This window comes from Oryctolagus cuniculus, chromosome 20 (genome assembly GCF_051225735.1).
Source record: "Oryctolagus cuniculus isolate XC-2025 breed Fujian yellow rabbit chromosome 20, ASM5122573v1, whole genome shotgun sequence".
NCBI lineage: Eukaryota > Metazoa > Chordata > Mammalia > Lagomorpha > Leporidae > Oryctolagus > Oryctolagus cuniculus.
In genome coordinates this window covers 43,743,970-43,757,008 of record NC_142886.1, presented here as the reverse complement: position 1 = coordinate 43,757,008, position 13,039 = coordinate 43,743,970, and the positions used below count along the sequence as shown (strand labels likewise).

Below are 13,039 nucleotides of genomic sequence, written 5' to 3'. Positions count from 1 at the left end.
AGTGGTAGTTCTCATGCCTTCTCCTGGGAGTCAAGCCGGGAGCTTTGGTCTTTGATCTGTCCTGGGTCATCTCTTCCCCCTAGGGATGGAGGCCTTTGATGGACAGATGTGGGAGGAGTCAGGTTCTAGAGGGGGCGGGGAATAGGAGCTGGGCCTGGGGTACCCACGCGGGGTTTCCTCCCTTGGCCTCCCGCCCAGTACCATCCGTCCATCCATTCACTCACCTAGGGGCTGTTAGTGACCGCCCCCTCCGCGCCGGCGCTCTGTAGGAGAGTCCGCTAAGCAACACCCGTCCTCCCCAGGGCTTCTGAACACACAAGCTCAGTGGCTCTGCCTTCTGACACCTGGACCCAGCGAGAGAAGCGTCTGCGACATACCCGTGGCCCAGCTGTGCCTGGGAGTCAGCCCACGTCAGCAATTAGGTCCCAAACCCAGAAATTTGACAAAAGGGAAAAGGAGGCGCACAACTCCCTGACCGAACTCTGCCTCACCCTGGCCGGGGGATGGCGGTCTGAGGATCCTGGGTGCCCCGCGTCCTGGGAATCTGTGAGGTTTCAGGCATGGGGCTGGGAGGAGGTGGGAGGTCCGAGAGGCAGGCAGGTGGAGCCAGGGCAGCCCTCTGGAAGCGAGTGCCAGCTGGGAGGAGGCCACGCTGGGGAGCGAACTGTGCATGGAAGCGCTCTCTGTCTCCCCACAAACGGGGCTGCTGTCCCCCAGACCCAGCACCCAGGAAACCGGGGTTTACAGAGGTGAGGCTCAAAGGGGGTCCTTACGGGGCCCTCACCAGCTTGCCCAGTGTCCTGCCCCTTGAGCTCAGACGCAGAGATGCACGGGGGAAGCCGGTGTGGCCGGCTGGGCCCTCTGGGAGCTGATGCTGAGCTCCTCCTGAGGCACGCACACCTGTGAAACCGGCCAGGAGGAAGCAGGGCAGGGCGGGGCAGGGAGCAGAGCTGCAATGCTGTGGGCGGAGCTCAGGCCACCCGCGGGCTGGGGAGCGAACCCTGCTCTGCAGCGCCCCCTGCTGGGCTGGAGCGGCTGGGCCTTGAAGGCAGACCACTTGCCCTGGAAGGGCAGCCCCCGAGGGAGACCACACCTGGGGCCGCCGGCCACCCCCTCCCCAGGGCTGGAGGCGGTCTCCGCCCACCTCTGCCTCCCCGGGGCTGGACACACAGAGGCCCAGGGCCGCGGTGCTGGTGGCCGACATGTTGAAGCAGGAAGGGTGCTGGTGGCGACCGCTCAGGCAACCCGCAGCCCACGCCCTAGGAAACAAGCAGGACCTCACAGTGCGGGACATGGAAGGGCTGGGCTCTTCTAAGAGGGAGGAATCCGGGGAGGCTCTCAGGAGGAGGTGAGATGTCAGTTGGTTATTTGTGTGCAGATAGAAGGAGGGGCAGTGCAGGGAGTGTCCCAGGGAGCAGGCAGCCCTGGGCTGGGCTGCAGATGGGGATAGGAGGGGTGCGCAGGGTCAGCTGCAGTGCGCATGCGTCTGGAAAGCACACACCAGGAGAGGGCGGGGCCCAGGGTCATCAGGGCGCCCAGAGGCGGGATGGCCTCTGTGTGCTCTTACAGGCTGCTGCAGGGACCTGGGCCAGTCCAGGGGCTCCTTGGGGCCCAGGAGCTGGGCTGGCGGGCACGGTGCGGTGCTGCCGCGGAAGGCGAGGCCGTGCAACAAGTCCTGAATCAACGCCCTGTGACGGCTAAGAGAAGCGGGGTCCAGGGGACCCGCACTCTTCAGACTGGGCCAGGCACAGAGGGGAACAGGATCCAAGTCACCAGGAGGGGGCGACAGAGAGTTCCTGTTTCCCTGCAATCAGGGCTGAGCAGCGCCTTCCCAGCTCACCATCCTGGGAGGGCTGGGGGTGCTGGCACGCGGGGAGCTCGCCAGGCGCCCTGTGCACCGCGTGGTCGTGCCGCCCCCTCCCCGTGCCCACTGACTCTCCTCTCTCTAAATATATTTCAAGTACATAAAGAAATCTTTGATAAATAAGTAAAGTTCGTTTATCTCTCAGGTGAGACTGAGGGGTCCAGGAGTGAGGTGCTGGGCCTGGTGAGGGCCCTCGGCGGCATCCCAGCACGAGAGGGTGCGGGACTTACTGCAAACCCCCCGCAGTGACTGACGGCCTCCCAGCACGGGTCCCTCCATGCCTGAGTGTGGCGCACCCACGACCTAACCATCTATTAAAGGGCCCATCTTTAACATCAGGACGGGAAGTGAATTTACGCTCACGAACAGGCGGCCCCTGCTCTGCACGGTCAGATCAGCATCCTGGCACCACCCAGACCAGCCTCCGGATAAACACCCCCCCCCCCCGCAGAGCTGCCGCCTATCTGCCCCTCTCTACCCCTGCCTGTGACTGTGCCTGGCCTGGGGCTCCCCCTGTCGCCCCCGCTGCTCTCTGAGGCCGTGCAGCTGTGCGTCCCGACGCCTCCCCTGTTTCTCCCACCACCCCGTCCACCACGCCCGGCCCCCAGCAGCCTGGGGGCCCTATCCTCACGCCACCCCCTGCTCCCTGCAGGACACGTGCACCTGCTGCACCTGCCTAGAACACCGTTCTCCACCCCCACCCTCTCCTCCCTGGGCGATGCCCCGCCTGTGCTCAGTGCCAATGCTCCTTCCTCAGGCGGCCCCTCTGCGGGACCTGCTGCCCTCACCTCGCACCCAGAGCAGGCCCCGTGCCGGCAGCGCCAACTCCTGCTCCTGCAGGGCTGCCCACGGGGTGCCGGGGCCCCTGCACAGAACACGGATCTGTTCCCTGCAGCCGGCTCAGTGCAGAGCGCAGGGCGATTGAGTGAGGATCCACGCAGCGTCCTGCTGAGCCCTCTCCTCCCCGTCCCCTCCCAGCCATGGACATTCAGTGTCCAGGAGAGGGAGGGCTGTGGTGCGCAGGAGCTGGGCGTCTCCCCCAGCCCGGCTCCCCATGCACCTGCCTGGGGCGAGTTCTGCCCCCTCCCTCAGAGGAGGAGTTTGGAGCTGAGGACAGCCTTCCAGGAGGGCAGCGCGCCCGGGGTGCTTCCCAAACACAAAGCCACCTCCTGTCCCCCCAGCCCCTGGGCAAGGGTTTAGGAACTGCCCACAGCTCTGGAGCTGCCTGCTGGCTGGCGAGGGGCGGCGCGCCCTCTGCTGGTGAAGCGCTGAGCTGCAGGGACGAGCTGCACAGCACAGGCACTGAGTCATGGGTGAGGGAGATGAGACCCCATGGGGAGCTCAGGAAAGTGCAGGTTCCCGCCCTCCTGACGCCACGCCCACCGATGGTTCTGAGGCAGGGGGCTGGTGGGAGCGCCCGCGACTCTGGGCTGTGACCAGCTGCCCTCTGAGGCCCCACCTGAGGATAATTTCTGGCCCGGCCACTGGCCCCTGGATATGGGACATCTGAAAGGCGGGGCCCTATTCACCACCATCCTGTCCTCACCAGGCCCCAGGACAGCTTGTGCGTCAGAGACCCAGACAGCCTCTGCCGAACCAGTGAGCGGCCAGCAAAGCCGACCCAGGAGAAAGGTCCCCGGGCTGTTGGCTCTGCGTCACCCCCCTTCCCACAGCCCTGGGGTTGACTGGGCAAACTGCCAGGCTGGGCTCGTGTGCAGGGAGCCTGCAGGTGGCTGTCTCCTCCCTCAGCTCACAAGGGAAGACCTTCAAGCCTGCCTTCTCGCTCTCCTTACAAGGGCACGTCTTAGAGCCCCCAGCCCTGCACCTGCACCGGGGGTGTAACATTTCCCACCCAGGTTTACGGCCAAAGTCAGCCCTGTTAGTCCGGATCACATAAGTTGTTCAATGGAAAGAACGAGCTAGAATGATGGCTGTCGCGTATCTGACATTCATAAGCAACGCGGCTGTGAGCGTTAAGAGCAGAAGTGACTTAAACAGACGGAAGTAGGATAAAACCCCCGGGTGAAGGTGCTCTGTACAAAAGGCTTAGCTCCTTCCCCCCACATGCAAGGCTGAGGCTGAGGAAACCTGCGTATGCAGCCATGTAATCGTCTGCCCTAAAACAGCACAGAACACAGCCTCACAAGCCCGGAGGGCGGAGGGGAAGTCGGCCCCTTCTGCCCTTTGTCGCTAGAGAAACCAGGCGTATTCGGGACCAGGAATCAGCAGGCTCTGGCTCCGCAGCTGCGCTGCCAGAAAGCGCAGAGATCGGGGGTTCCCAAAGGCGCCTGGGAAGTGGAGTGGAGAGAAAGACACGGACACTGTGTGTCAGCACGATCCAGACACTGCAGCGATGACACCAGCCACCTGTCCACTCCTACAGGATCACGGGAGGGGTGTGGGTGCTGCAGGCTAAGCTGCCCCGTGGGACACCGCATCCCCTGGGGTGCCTGGGCTCAGTCCCTGCTCTGCCTCCTGACCCAGCCTCCGGCTAACGGGAGGACTGAAGGCAGCAGACGCTGCGGGCGCTCTTGGATCCTGGCCGCCACGTGGGAGACCCGGCTGCAGGTTCCAGCCATGGGCTCCAGCCTGGCCCGGCCCTGGCTGCGTGGGCACCTGGGAAGTGAACCAACAGAAGGAAAACCTCTCTCTCCCTCTCCCTCTCTGCTTTCAAACACATAAATATTTGTAAAATCCCCATGGAAGCCTCTGCACCTGACAGCAGCTGATGTGAGCGGCACACGTCAGCGGCCATCACGGGGCAGGTGTGCTGGGCTTTATTTTGGAGTCGTGCCAGCCGAACCGGCTGAGACGCCTGTGGTGCTGGTTATGGCTTCTCTTACCGAGGATTGCCAGTCCTTGTCAGGTGGGGAGGTGGGGGTGGGGGAGTTCTGGCCGGGGCTGTGCGAGGCCTGTGATGTCACTGTTCCAGCCTGGCCAAGGCACCACAGGCAGGACTGGAAAGTCAGTCGATCTCCAGCAGGCTCATGTTCAAGTTGGTGATTTTGTGCTGCCTGTAGACGATGTTAGGCTCGGGTGCCCGTGTAGGCCCTGGACGTGTGAGGATTCCCTGGCCCACTCGACGACTCCAGGAGGGGCTGAGCAGCAGAGAGCCCTGGGTCTCCGGTGGCCACAGGGCTCTGAGACTCTGTCCTTGCTGGTGGCCTGGCACCGGGGGTTCCGCAGGACTAAGCCACTTCAGGGCAGGACAGCCAGGCCCTGGGAGGTGGCCAGCCCCGGGCAGCACCCACCTGGCCAGGGGCTGGAGCTGTGCCAGGCTCATTTCAGGACAGGAGTCTCTGGTCACATGGGAACTGAGTGTCCCCACGCCCCCTGGACAGCGCTATAAGTCCCCGCAGGCTGTGCATGAGGTGGGACGCCAGCACCGCTGGTCCAGCCCCACAAGCCGCCTGAGCACCCGCAGGTTCTGCTGAGCCTCCTGAGCTGCCATGGGGTGAGTGCTGGGCCCGCTCCACACGGGGAAACTGAGGCACGCAGAGCTGTACTCCTGTGGGCAGAGCCAGGACTGAGCGCTGGTGGCCAGGCCTTGCCACAGCCCTGGGCAGAGTCAGGTGGGAGTCACTGGGCAGCTCCCGGCACACAGGGCCCACATGGACAGGTGCCGGGGAGGGGGAGCTGATTGAGTGCTCCTTGCCCTCCTGCTCCCGCCCCGCCTGGGCTCAGACTCAGCCTGTGTCCCCTGGGCCTCACCTGGCTCCCTCCCACCTGCAGGGTCCGGAGGAGGACCCCCACCATAGCCCCCCCAACCCCGCTTTGGGTCCCATCAGGGGCTCCTCCTTGGAGTCCTCCTTTCTCCCCCAGCTGAGTCACAGTCCTAAACTTGGCTTGTGGATTCCTGCCCCCCGCCCTGACTCCCTGAAGGAGAAAGGGGTGCCCTCTTACCTCCGGCCCACGGCGGCCGGTTACCCAGAATCCCACAGGATGGCCCGGGTCCTCTCACTTCTGCTTTGTCCACCCTCCTGCCACAGGGGCCCTGCCCTTGACCTCCTGGCTAGAGCAGCTGCCTGCAAGGGAGGGGTGTGTTCGTTACTCCTCAGTTGGCCCAGCTGCCTCTCCCGCCGCCTCCCCCTCTGTCTTTTATGGGTTCACAGCCCTGTCACCTGATGTCACCCCCCCATCCTGCAGAGTCAGAGTCTACAACACCTGTTGATTTCTCGCCCGAAAGGGCTGTTCTCTCGGAGAGACCAGGTGCAGGCCTGACTCCAGATCGGCTGCACTCATTCTCCCACAGGCCTCTCTCGGCGAGCACCTGCCCAGGTCAAATGCCTGCCTGGGTCCAAGTGCTGCTGTGCGTGGAAAAGTCACTGGTGGTCTGGGCCACCCCCTCCTCCCCGCACACCTGTGTTTCCTGGAGACACCAGCAGGTCCCTGCCCCATCAGTGCTGGCTGTGGCTGGGACACAGGTGGTGGCCAGGACGGGCCACGAGCTGCTGGCAGGAATCTCAGCTCATGCGCAGGGCCAGGAGCCCAGGCCCCACGGGGCACACCCAGGAAGCTGCAGGGACAGCAGCTCCCAGAAAGGGTTCAGTGGGCACAGCACTGAGCTCCCAGGGGCTCTGAGCCCCACGGTGAGGGTGAGAGGATCGGCTGGGGCCTCCTTCAGGCCTGACCCCACAGGCCAGGGGGGATCCGGGGGCCCCAAACAGGGTCCTGCCACAGGAAGAAGGGGCGCCCCCAACTGCTTGGCTCCCGGGGACCTTTGGCCGAGGGAGGTGAATGCAGTTGGGTCTCCCATGACCCAAGCCTGCTCTGAGCAGAGAGCAGTGCCGGGCCAGTCAGGGAGCAGGGGACTCCCCGGTCAGCCGGTGGGTCCTGAGCCCTTGGTGATGCTGGGAGACAGTGCACTGCCACCCAGGGAGCAGGGCTGCTGCCCCGCCCACCCTGCACAGGACAGCCCCGCCCCGCCCAGCACGGCCGCACCCGGCCCCACAGTGCGAGCAGCAGGACCAGCTGAGCAGCAGGTGCAGCCTCAGCACCAGCAGGTGCACAGGCGACGAGCGGAACACGGGGCACCCACGCAAAAGCTGGTGATGCAGCCGGTCCCAGCCTGCCCTGCTGGGTGGCCTGAGCAAACTGCTGAGTCACGCTGAGCCTCTGCAGTGGAGATGCTGAGTCACACTTGGAGATGAGAGGCAGAGTCCCTGAGAGCCTCAGGGCCAGGGCTGCCCCGGGTTCTGGCCGCCCATGGCTGGAAGATGCCGGCCCTCTCGGCGGTCCACAGTGGCCATCGGTGCAGCCCCCAGTGACTTTTCTGAGGCCTGGACGTCCTTCCTGAGCCTGACCTGACCCAGGCGAGCCCTGGGCAAGTCCCCTCTGCCTGCTGTGTGGCAGCGTCCTCTGTCGTACCCCGGGGGCTGGGACACTGGCCCGTCAAGGCCAATGCAGGAGTGAGCGGAGCTGTGCAGGGCGTGAACTCTGGCCCAGCTCGGGTGCGAGGTTCCGGCTCTGCCTGGACCTGCCCGCTGCCCTCGGGCATCGCCCACCCTCTGGGCTTTGCTTCCTCGTCAGTCAGGGCAGCACAGCGGTGTGCACACTGGTGGAGTGTGCGGGCGGCAGGGAGTCCAGGCCCCTGAGACCAGGGCGGTGCTGGGCAGGAGCTGAGCGACGCCCAGGTGGTCGCGTCTGATTCTTGGAATGGTGATGATGGAGCCGTGTGTGGGCCTGGTCGGGGTGTGGGAGAGGTGTAATACCATGGTGCTGGGACGTGAGGTCACGGGAGGGCCAGGCCACGTCCTCATGGGGCCACTCTCAGGGATTGCTGCTCCTCTCTTGCAGGACAATGCAGTCCTCCAGCTCACAGCGCCCCCTGCTGCTGGCAGTGCTGTGTTGCCTGCTGTGGGGACCAGAGGCTACAGGGGCCCAGCAGTCAGAGGAATCCAAGCCTACTCAAGTGCATCCCACGCATTCCGAGCCGCCTGTTTGTCAAAGCATCTTCAATAACATTGCTGACATCTTTCTTTACCTGTACAAAGAGTCAGCTTGGATTTCAAAGAGCAGTAACATCGTGTTCTCCCCACTGAGCGTAACTGCCGCCCTCGCCACGCTCTTCCTGGGCACCAAGGCTGACGCCCACAGCCAGATCTGGAATGGCCTGGAGTTCAACCTCCTGGGGGCAGGGGAGCACCTGGTCCACGCCTGCTTCCGGCAGCTCCTCCGCACCTTCCAGCACTGGGACAACGAGCTGGCTGCCGGCAGCGTCCTCTTCATCGACGAGCGTCTGCAGCCGAGGGCTGAGTTTGTGCAGGGCGTCCAGCAGCTGTCCCACACTGAAGCCATCACCGTCAACCTCAGGGACACGCACGGGGCCAGGACGCAGATCAACAGCTTTCTGAGAAGGGAAACAAAAAACGAGATAACGGACTTGGTCCAAGAGCTGGAGAACAACACAAGCCTGGCCCTGCTGACGTACATTTCCTTCCACGGTGAGCTGGAGCCAGCGCCCGCGCGGGGCCAGGGCAGCCGCCAGCCGTGTCCCGAGACCGCCAGCGCCCCAGCGTTCCCAGGAAGTGCAGTGCAGGGCCGCCAGGGGTCCCGCAGGGCTGCTTTCTTCCCACACCCCAGCAGGTAAAGTAGGGAAAGAGGAGCAGAAGACAGCCACGTCACCGCCTGCCCAGGGGCCCAGCGAGAGCCATCACTGTCCAAGCACTCACTGCAGGTGTCAGTCTTCTGTGCCGAGGAGCCGCACAAACCAATCAGAGCCCCCTCCAGGGCTCAGGGACCGCCCCCCAGACCGCTCCAGGGTCAGGGACCAGAGTTCGCTCTGGGGTCTGTAGGGTGTGGGTTCAGGTCCTGCCTTCTCACTTATTCGCTGTGGATATGGGAAAAGCCACCTGACCTCTCTAGGGTGCTGCTGTCCTATCTTATCATGGACCAAATCAGGGCCCTGTTGTCAGGTGTCCAGGAGGATGAGCCACATGACAGAGAACGGGGGCTGTGTGGCGCCCAGGAGGTGACCAGCTACCTCGGCTCCCAGCTGCCTCCTGCCTCTGAGCACTCAGAAGGTCAGGGGTGTGGGGCCCACAGGGTGCTCTGAGGCCACTCCCATGTCCCAGGGAGAGGGAGGAGGGTGGTGGGGGTCAAGGCCAGGGCCCTCCCCTCCCCCCGGGGCTCCCTCCCTGCACAGTCCTGCAGTGCAGGGCTCCAAGCCTGGGCCGGCACAGCGAGCTCCCAGCTCCACTGAGACCTAGCACAGGGCTCGCCCCCCCCCCACAGCCAACACCTCCCCCTCCAGGGAGGAAGGAGGGTCCTAGGGTCCCCGGGGCACCTGCCTCTCTGGCTGTATTCACGGTGGGGTCCTCTTGGTGCCACACAGGGGAGGCTGCCCGTGCACCTGCATTCCCCCTGCAGCTCCCAGGACACGGACTTAGGAGCAGCACGCAGCGTGCTTGCCCTGGGTGATGACTGCCCACCATCAGCAAGTCCAGGGAGCCCCAGGGCAAACAAGTTCCAAGCTCTGGTTCTACCCCTAATTCCTATTAAGCCCTCCCCCCAACCAGCCTCTGGCACAGACACACAATTGCTAACCCTATGAAGAACTACTTTCAGCAATGAGCCAGGACAAGGACTCGGGGGCCCTCCTGTGACGTCAGGCAGCTGTCACAGAGCTGTCCTGCAATCTGGGGTTCGCGTCTCCACCCCATTTGCAGATGAAAAGCTGAGGCTCGGGGACTCCTGTGTCACAGAGGGGGCTCCGGGCTCCTCACTGATCACAGTCCCTAACCGCCACCCCACCTCGCCGTGTCCCCAGGGAAACTCCGGGATGAATTCCACACTGAGCTCACGGTGGAGGAGAACTTCCACGTGGACGAGAGGACGACCGTCAGGGTGCCCACCGTCAACCGCCTGGGTGCATTTGACCTGCACCGGGACACCAACTTCTCCAGCTGGGTGCTGGCGCAGCACTGTCTGGGAGACGCTGTGGCCTACTACGTCCTGCCCGACGAGGGGAAGATGGAGCAGCTGGAGAGAGGGCTGACGCAGGAGCAGCTGGACGGCCTCCTGAGACCCTCGGACATCAGGTGCCTCCCGGGGCCGGGTGCTGCCCAGGAGCTGCCCGAGCTGGGCAGGACCAGCCGGGGCAGGGGAGGGGCCACCCGCAGCATGCACTGTGCTCCCTGGGGGCGTGGCTCCATTCCGGACCTGTGGGCTGGGGTCTGGGAAATGGCCTTGGCCACAGAAAAGGCAATGATCCTGTCTCTGCGGACTCTGCCCCCAGCATGGACACGGCCACTTCCCAACGTCCGTGCCCAACGTAGTGACAGTAACAGCAGCACAGGCTACGGCAGAACCAAGGAGGGCTTCCTGGTAAAGGCGGCAACGGAATGTGTTGTCCAAGCACAGATGTCCCTGGTGGGCAGGGGAAGAGGCCCAGTAGAGCAAAGGGCCAGAGTGGGAGAGGCCGGGACCCATCTGCAGAGAGCTGGTGTTGCTGTGACGTCACTCAAGTGCTCTCCTGGCCCAGCAGGGAAGGGCACCAGCATGCCCAACCCCCACACAGACTTGTGCCTGGAACCGTGCCCATGCCCTGCAGAGCTGCTGCCCGCTGTGCCCTATAAGACACACATGACCGCACACACAGGGTTGAGGGTCAACGCCAAATGGACGCCTTCAGCCCTCTGCCCTGCCCCACCCTTCCTGAGGTCCCTGCACCAGGGATGAGAACAGGGGCCCAGTAGCAGCCACGGCCAGAACTCGTCACAGAGCCCCAGTGCCAATCTGCCAGCCCACCAGAGCCCACACCTTCTCCCCACAACCAGAACTGAGCCCTAAGCCTGCTGGGTCCACTCTCCTCCCCCACGAGACAGCTGTCACTCAGCACCTGCCACCGCCAGCCACGTTCCCCTGGGAGCCAGGCACCAGGGAGTCCCCGGCTGTGGGGGCACCAACACTGCAGGGCAGGTTAGATGCTCTTCCAGGGACACCCTGGATCTGCCTGGAGGGCTTCTCAGGGGAGGTAGCTTTCCAGGGCCCTGTGGGTGCTGACACTCTGACACCTGCTGCCATGGGGGATACGAGGACAATGACCAAGTCAGCGTCCCTGTGGGTGTGGGGGAGGGGCTGCACTAAGTGGGAGAAACCAGGAGGAAAGAACACAGTGCCCACCCTGGGCCCCAGAGGACGGGGGCAAGGATGAGACGTCTGCACTGTCTTCCCGCACGGCAGGTCCGCCAGCGTGTTCCTCCCCAAATTCTCCATCTCTGGGACCCACGATCTGAAACCCCTCCTGGGCAAACTGGGCATCACCAACGTCTTCAGCGACGAGGCTGACTTCTCGGGGATCACGGAGCAGGGCCCCCTGAAGCTCTCCCAGGTGAGGTCGCCCCACTGGTGGGCTGTCCCTGTTGTCCGAGGGCACGGGAGGGGCCGGATCCAGACCAGAGACTGAGGAAGGGACAAGGACACACACCAGGGCCACCTGGCTCCTCCCCAGGAGCCTCTTGATTGCCTGGGACGGGACGGGAAGTGTCAGGTGGCAGAGCTGGGGAGGGGGCTTCCTGTGCCGCTGGCCTTGTCGGGGTCTCCCCTGCGGTCGGGTCACTGACCTGTCCACAGGTTTCCGAGGGCCCTGCAGTCCTGGGCCGCGATTTCCCCACATTTGCAGCGGGGCCCAGTGAGTCAAGGCAGTCCCCGGCTCCTTCCCTCTGTGGGCCGCGCAGCCCTGGGTGCCTCCAAGTGTGAGTGTGAGGGATTCCAGCAAAGGGAGCCCTGAGCACCCAGATCCCCTCCTGCCCTGGGGCCCCTGAGCCTGGGTGGTCGGAGCCCAGGGCATCACCTTCCCCGTTTTGTCTTAAAGAATCTGAAAATCACAGAACCAAGAGCCCTGTGGTGCACACAGGCCCCGCAGAGGCTGGGGGTGCAGCCCGGGGCTGAGAGAGGGGAGGTGGGGACCTGGGAGGGGCAGAGCCCGGGACACAGAGAAAGGCCTGGTGTGACTGCAGCGGAGGGAGGAGGGGACAGGCAGTGCCTAGGGTGCGGCGTCCACCTGGAGCCTCAGAGGGGACAGCGCAGGCTCCGCTCAGCTCCGGGCTCTGCTTCTCTGCCCCGCAGGCCACACACAGGGCGGTGCTGACCTTGGATGACGACACATTTTCTGAGCGCATGTATTTCGATGTGGGCCCATGGCCCTCGGTGCCCACTTTCAAGTTCAACAGGCCCTTCCTGGTCATCGTCAAGGATGACAACAACAACTTTCCCGTCTTCGTGGGAAAGGTGGTCAATCCCAGCCAAGGCTAACAGCCCCTCGGCCTCAGCCCCGCCCCCGCCAGGCCCCGCCCCAAACACAATAAAGTCTGAGCCTCCTCCTAGAGTCCACCTGCGAACCCTGCCGCCCGGAGCCCATGTGGACTGCACTGTGATGGCGCCGCCTGTGGCCAAGCCCATGAGGTCCCTGTGCAGCACGGAGCTATGCAGGTGGGGATGAGTGTGGGGAAGCCACACCCAAGGCTCTGAGGCCCTCAGCTCCCCTACCCCTCCCTGTGTGGTCACCTCCCACTCTAAGGGGATCACAGCCCACCCTGGAGTCCACCACCATAGGTGCCACCCCCCCATTACCAGTCTGCCCCGCCCCCAATGCACCCCGCCCATCTCGTCTGCCCTGACCCCCATACTGCCAGGTCTCCAGGCCTCCACTCTGAGTCACACCTGGGTCTATGCACTGCGTGCCCACAACAAAAGGGGAAGACAGTGCTCCTGCTTGTCCCCTGAGTCACCCCCTCCCCCCTGCGCGGCCCCCTCCCATTCTCAGGGTGTCTGCTGGGAACAGAGGAGCCCTTGCTCCCTGGGCTGCGCCTGATCTGTCAGGGCCTCGGGGCCTGGACCCCGCCCTCCTCAAAGTCACCAGGACCACCAGGTCCCCAAGGCCAGTTCCGCCCTGTCCCTGTCTGCTACCCAGTCACGTGGTCGTGGTCCCCAGGATGGGGCTGAAGCCGTGACAGGGACTCCTGGCTGTGAGGGCGACAGCGGCACCTGTGGACCCTGTGGCCTCTCCCTCCGTGGCCCTGCCCGTGGTCTTCCCAGGACGGCCCGGCTCCCGTGCCTCTGCTTGAGCTGTCCCTGCGGCAGCGCTTGGCCCAGGGGCACGGGGCTCTTCCATCGCCCAGAGCAGAGGCCTCCAGCTCAGGGCACCTGCGCCCTGGCTCCCCAGGAGTGGGCTTG

The 13,039-nt window shown here is 64.4% G+C and overlaps 2 protein-coding genes across 2 annotated transcripts in view; both read left to right on the top strand.

The window, feature by feature from the left end:
* The window catches only part of LOC100358221 (alpha-1-antitrypsin-related protein), a 48,757-nt gene that overhangs the window by 16,659 nt on the left and 19,059 nt on the right, over positions 1-13,039 (top strand). The gene's annotated exons all lie outside the window — the stretch shown is intronic.
* Positions 5,218-12,287, top strand: LOC138843241 (alpha-1-antitrypsin-related protein). The gene is made up of 5 exons (XM_089322546.1): positions 5,218-5,318; positions 7,661-8,307; positions 9,633-9,903; positions 11,048-11,195; positions 11,933-12,287. The coding sequence occupies exons 1-5, from the start codon at positions 5,314-5,316 to the stop codon at positions 12,116-12,118; spliced, it is 1,257 nt and encodes a 418-aa protein (XP_089178672.1). The 5' UTR covers positions 5,218-5,313; the 3' UTR covers positions 12,119-12,287.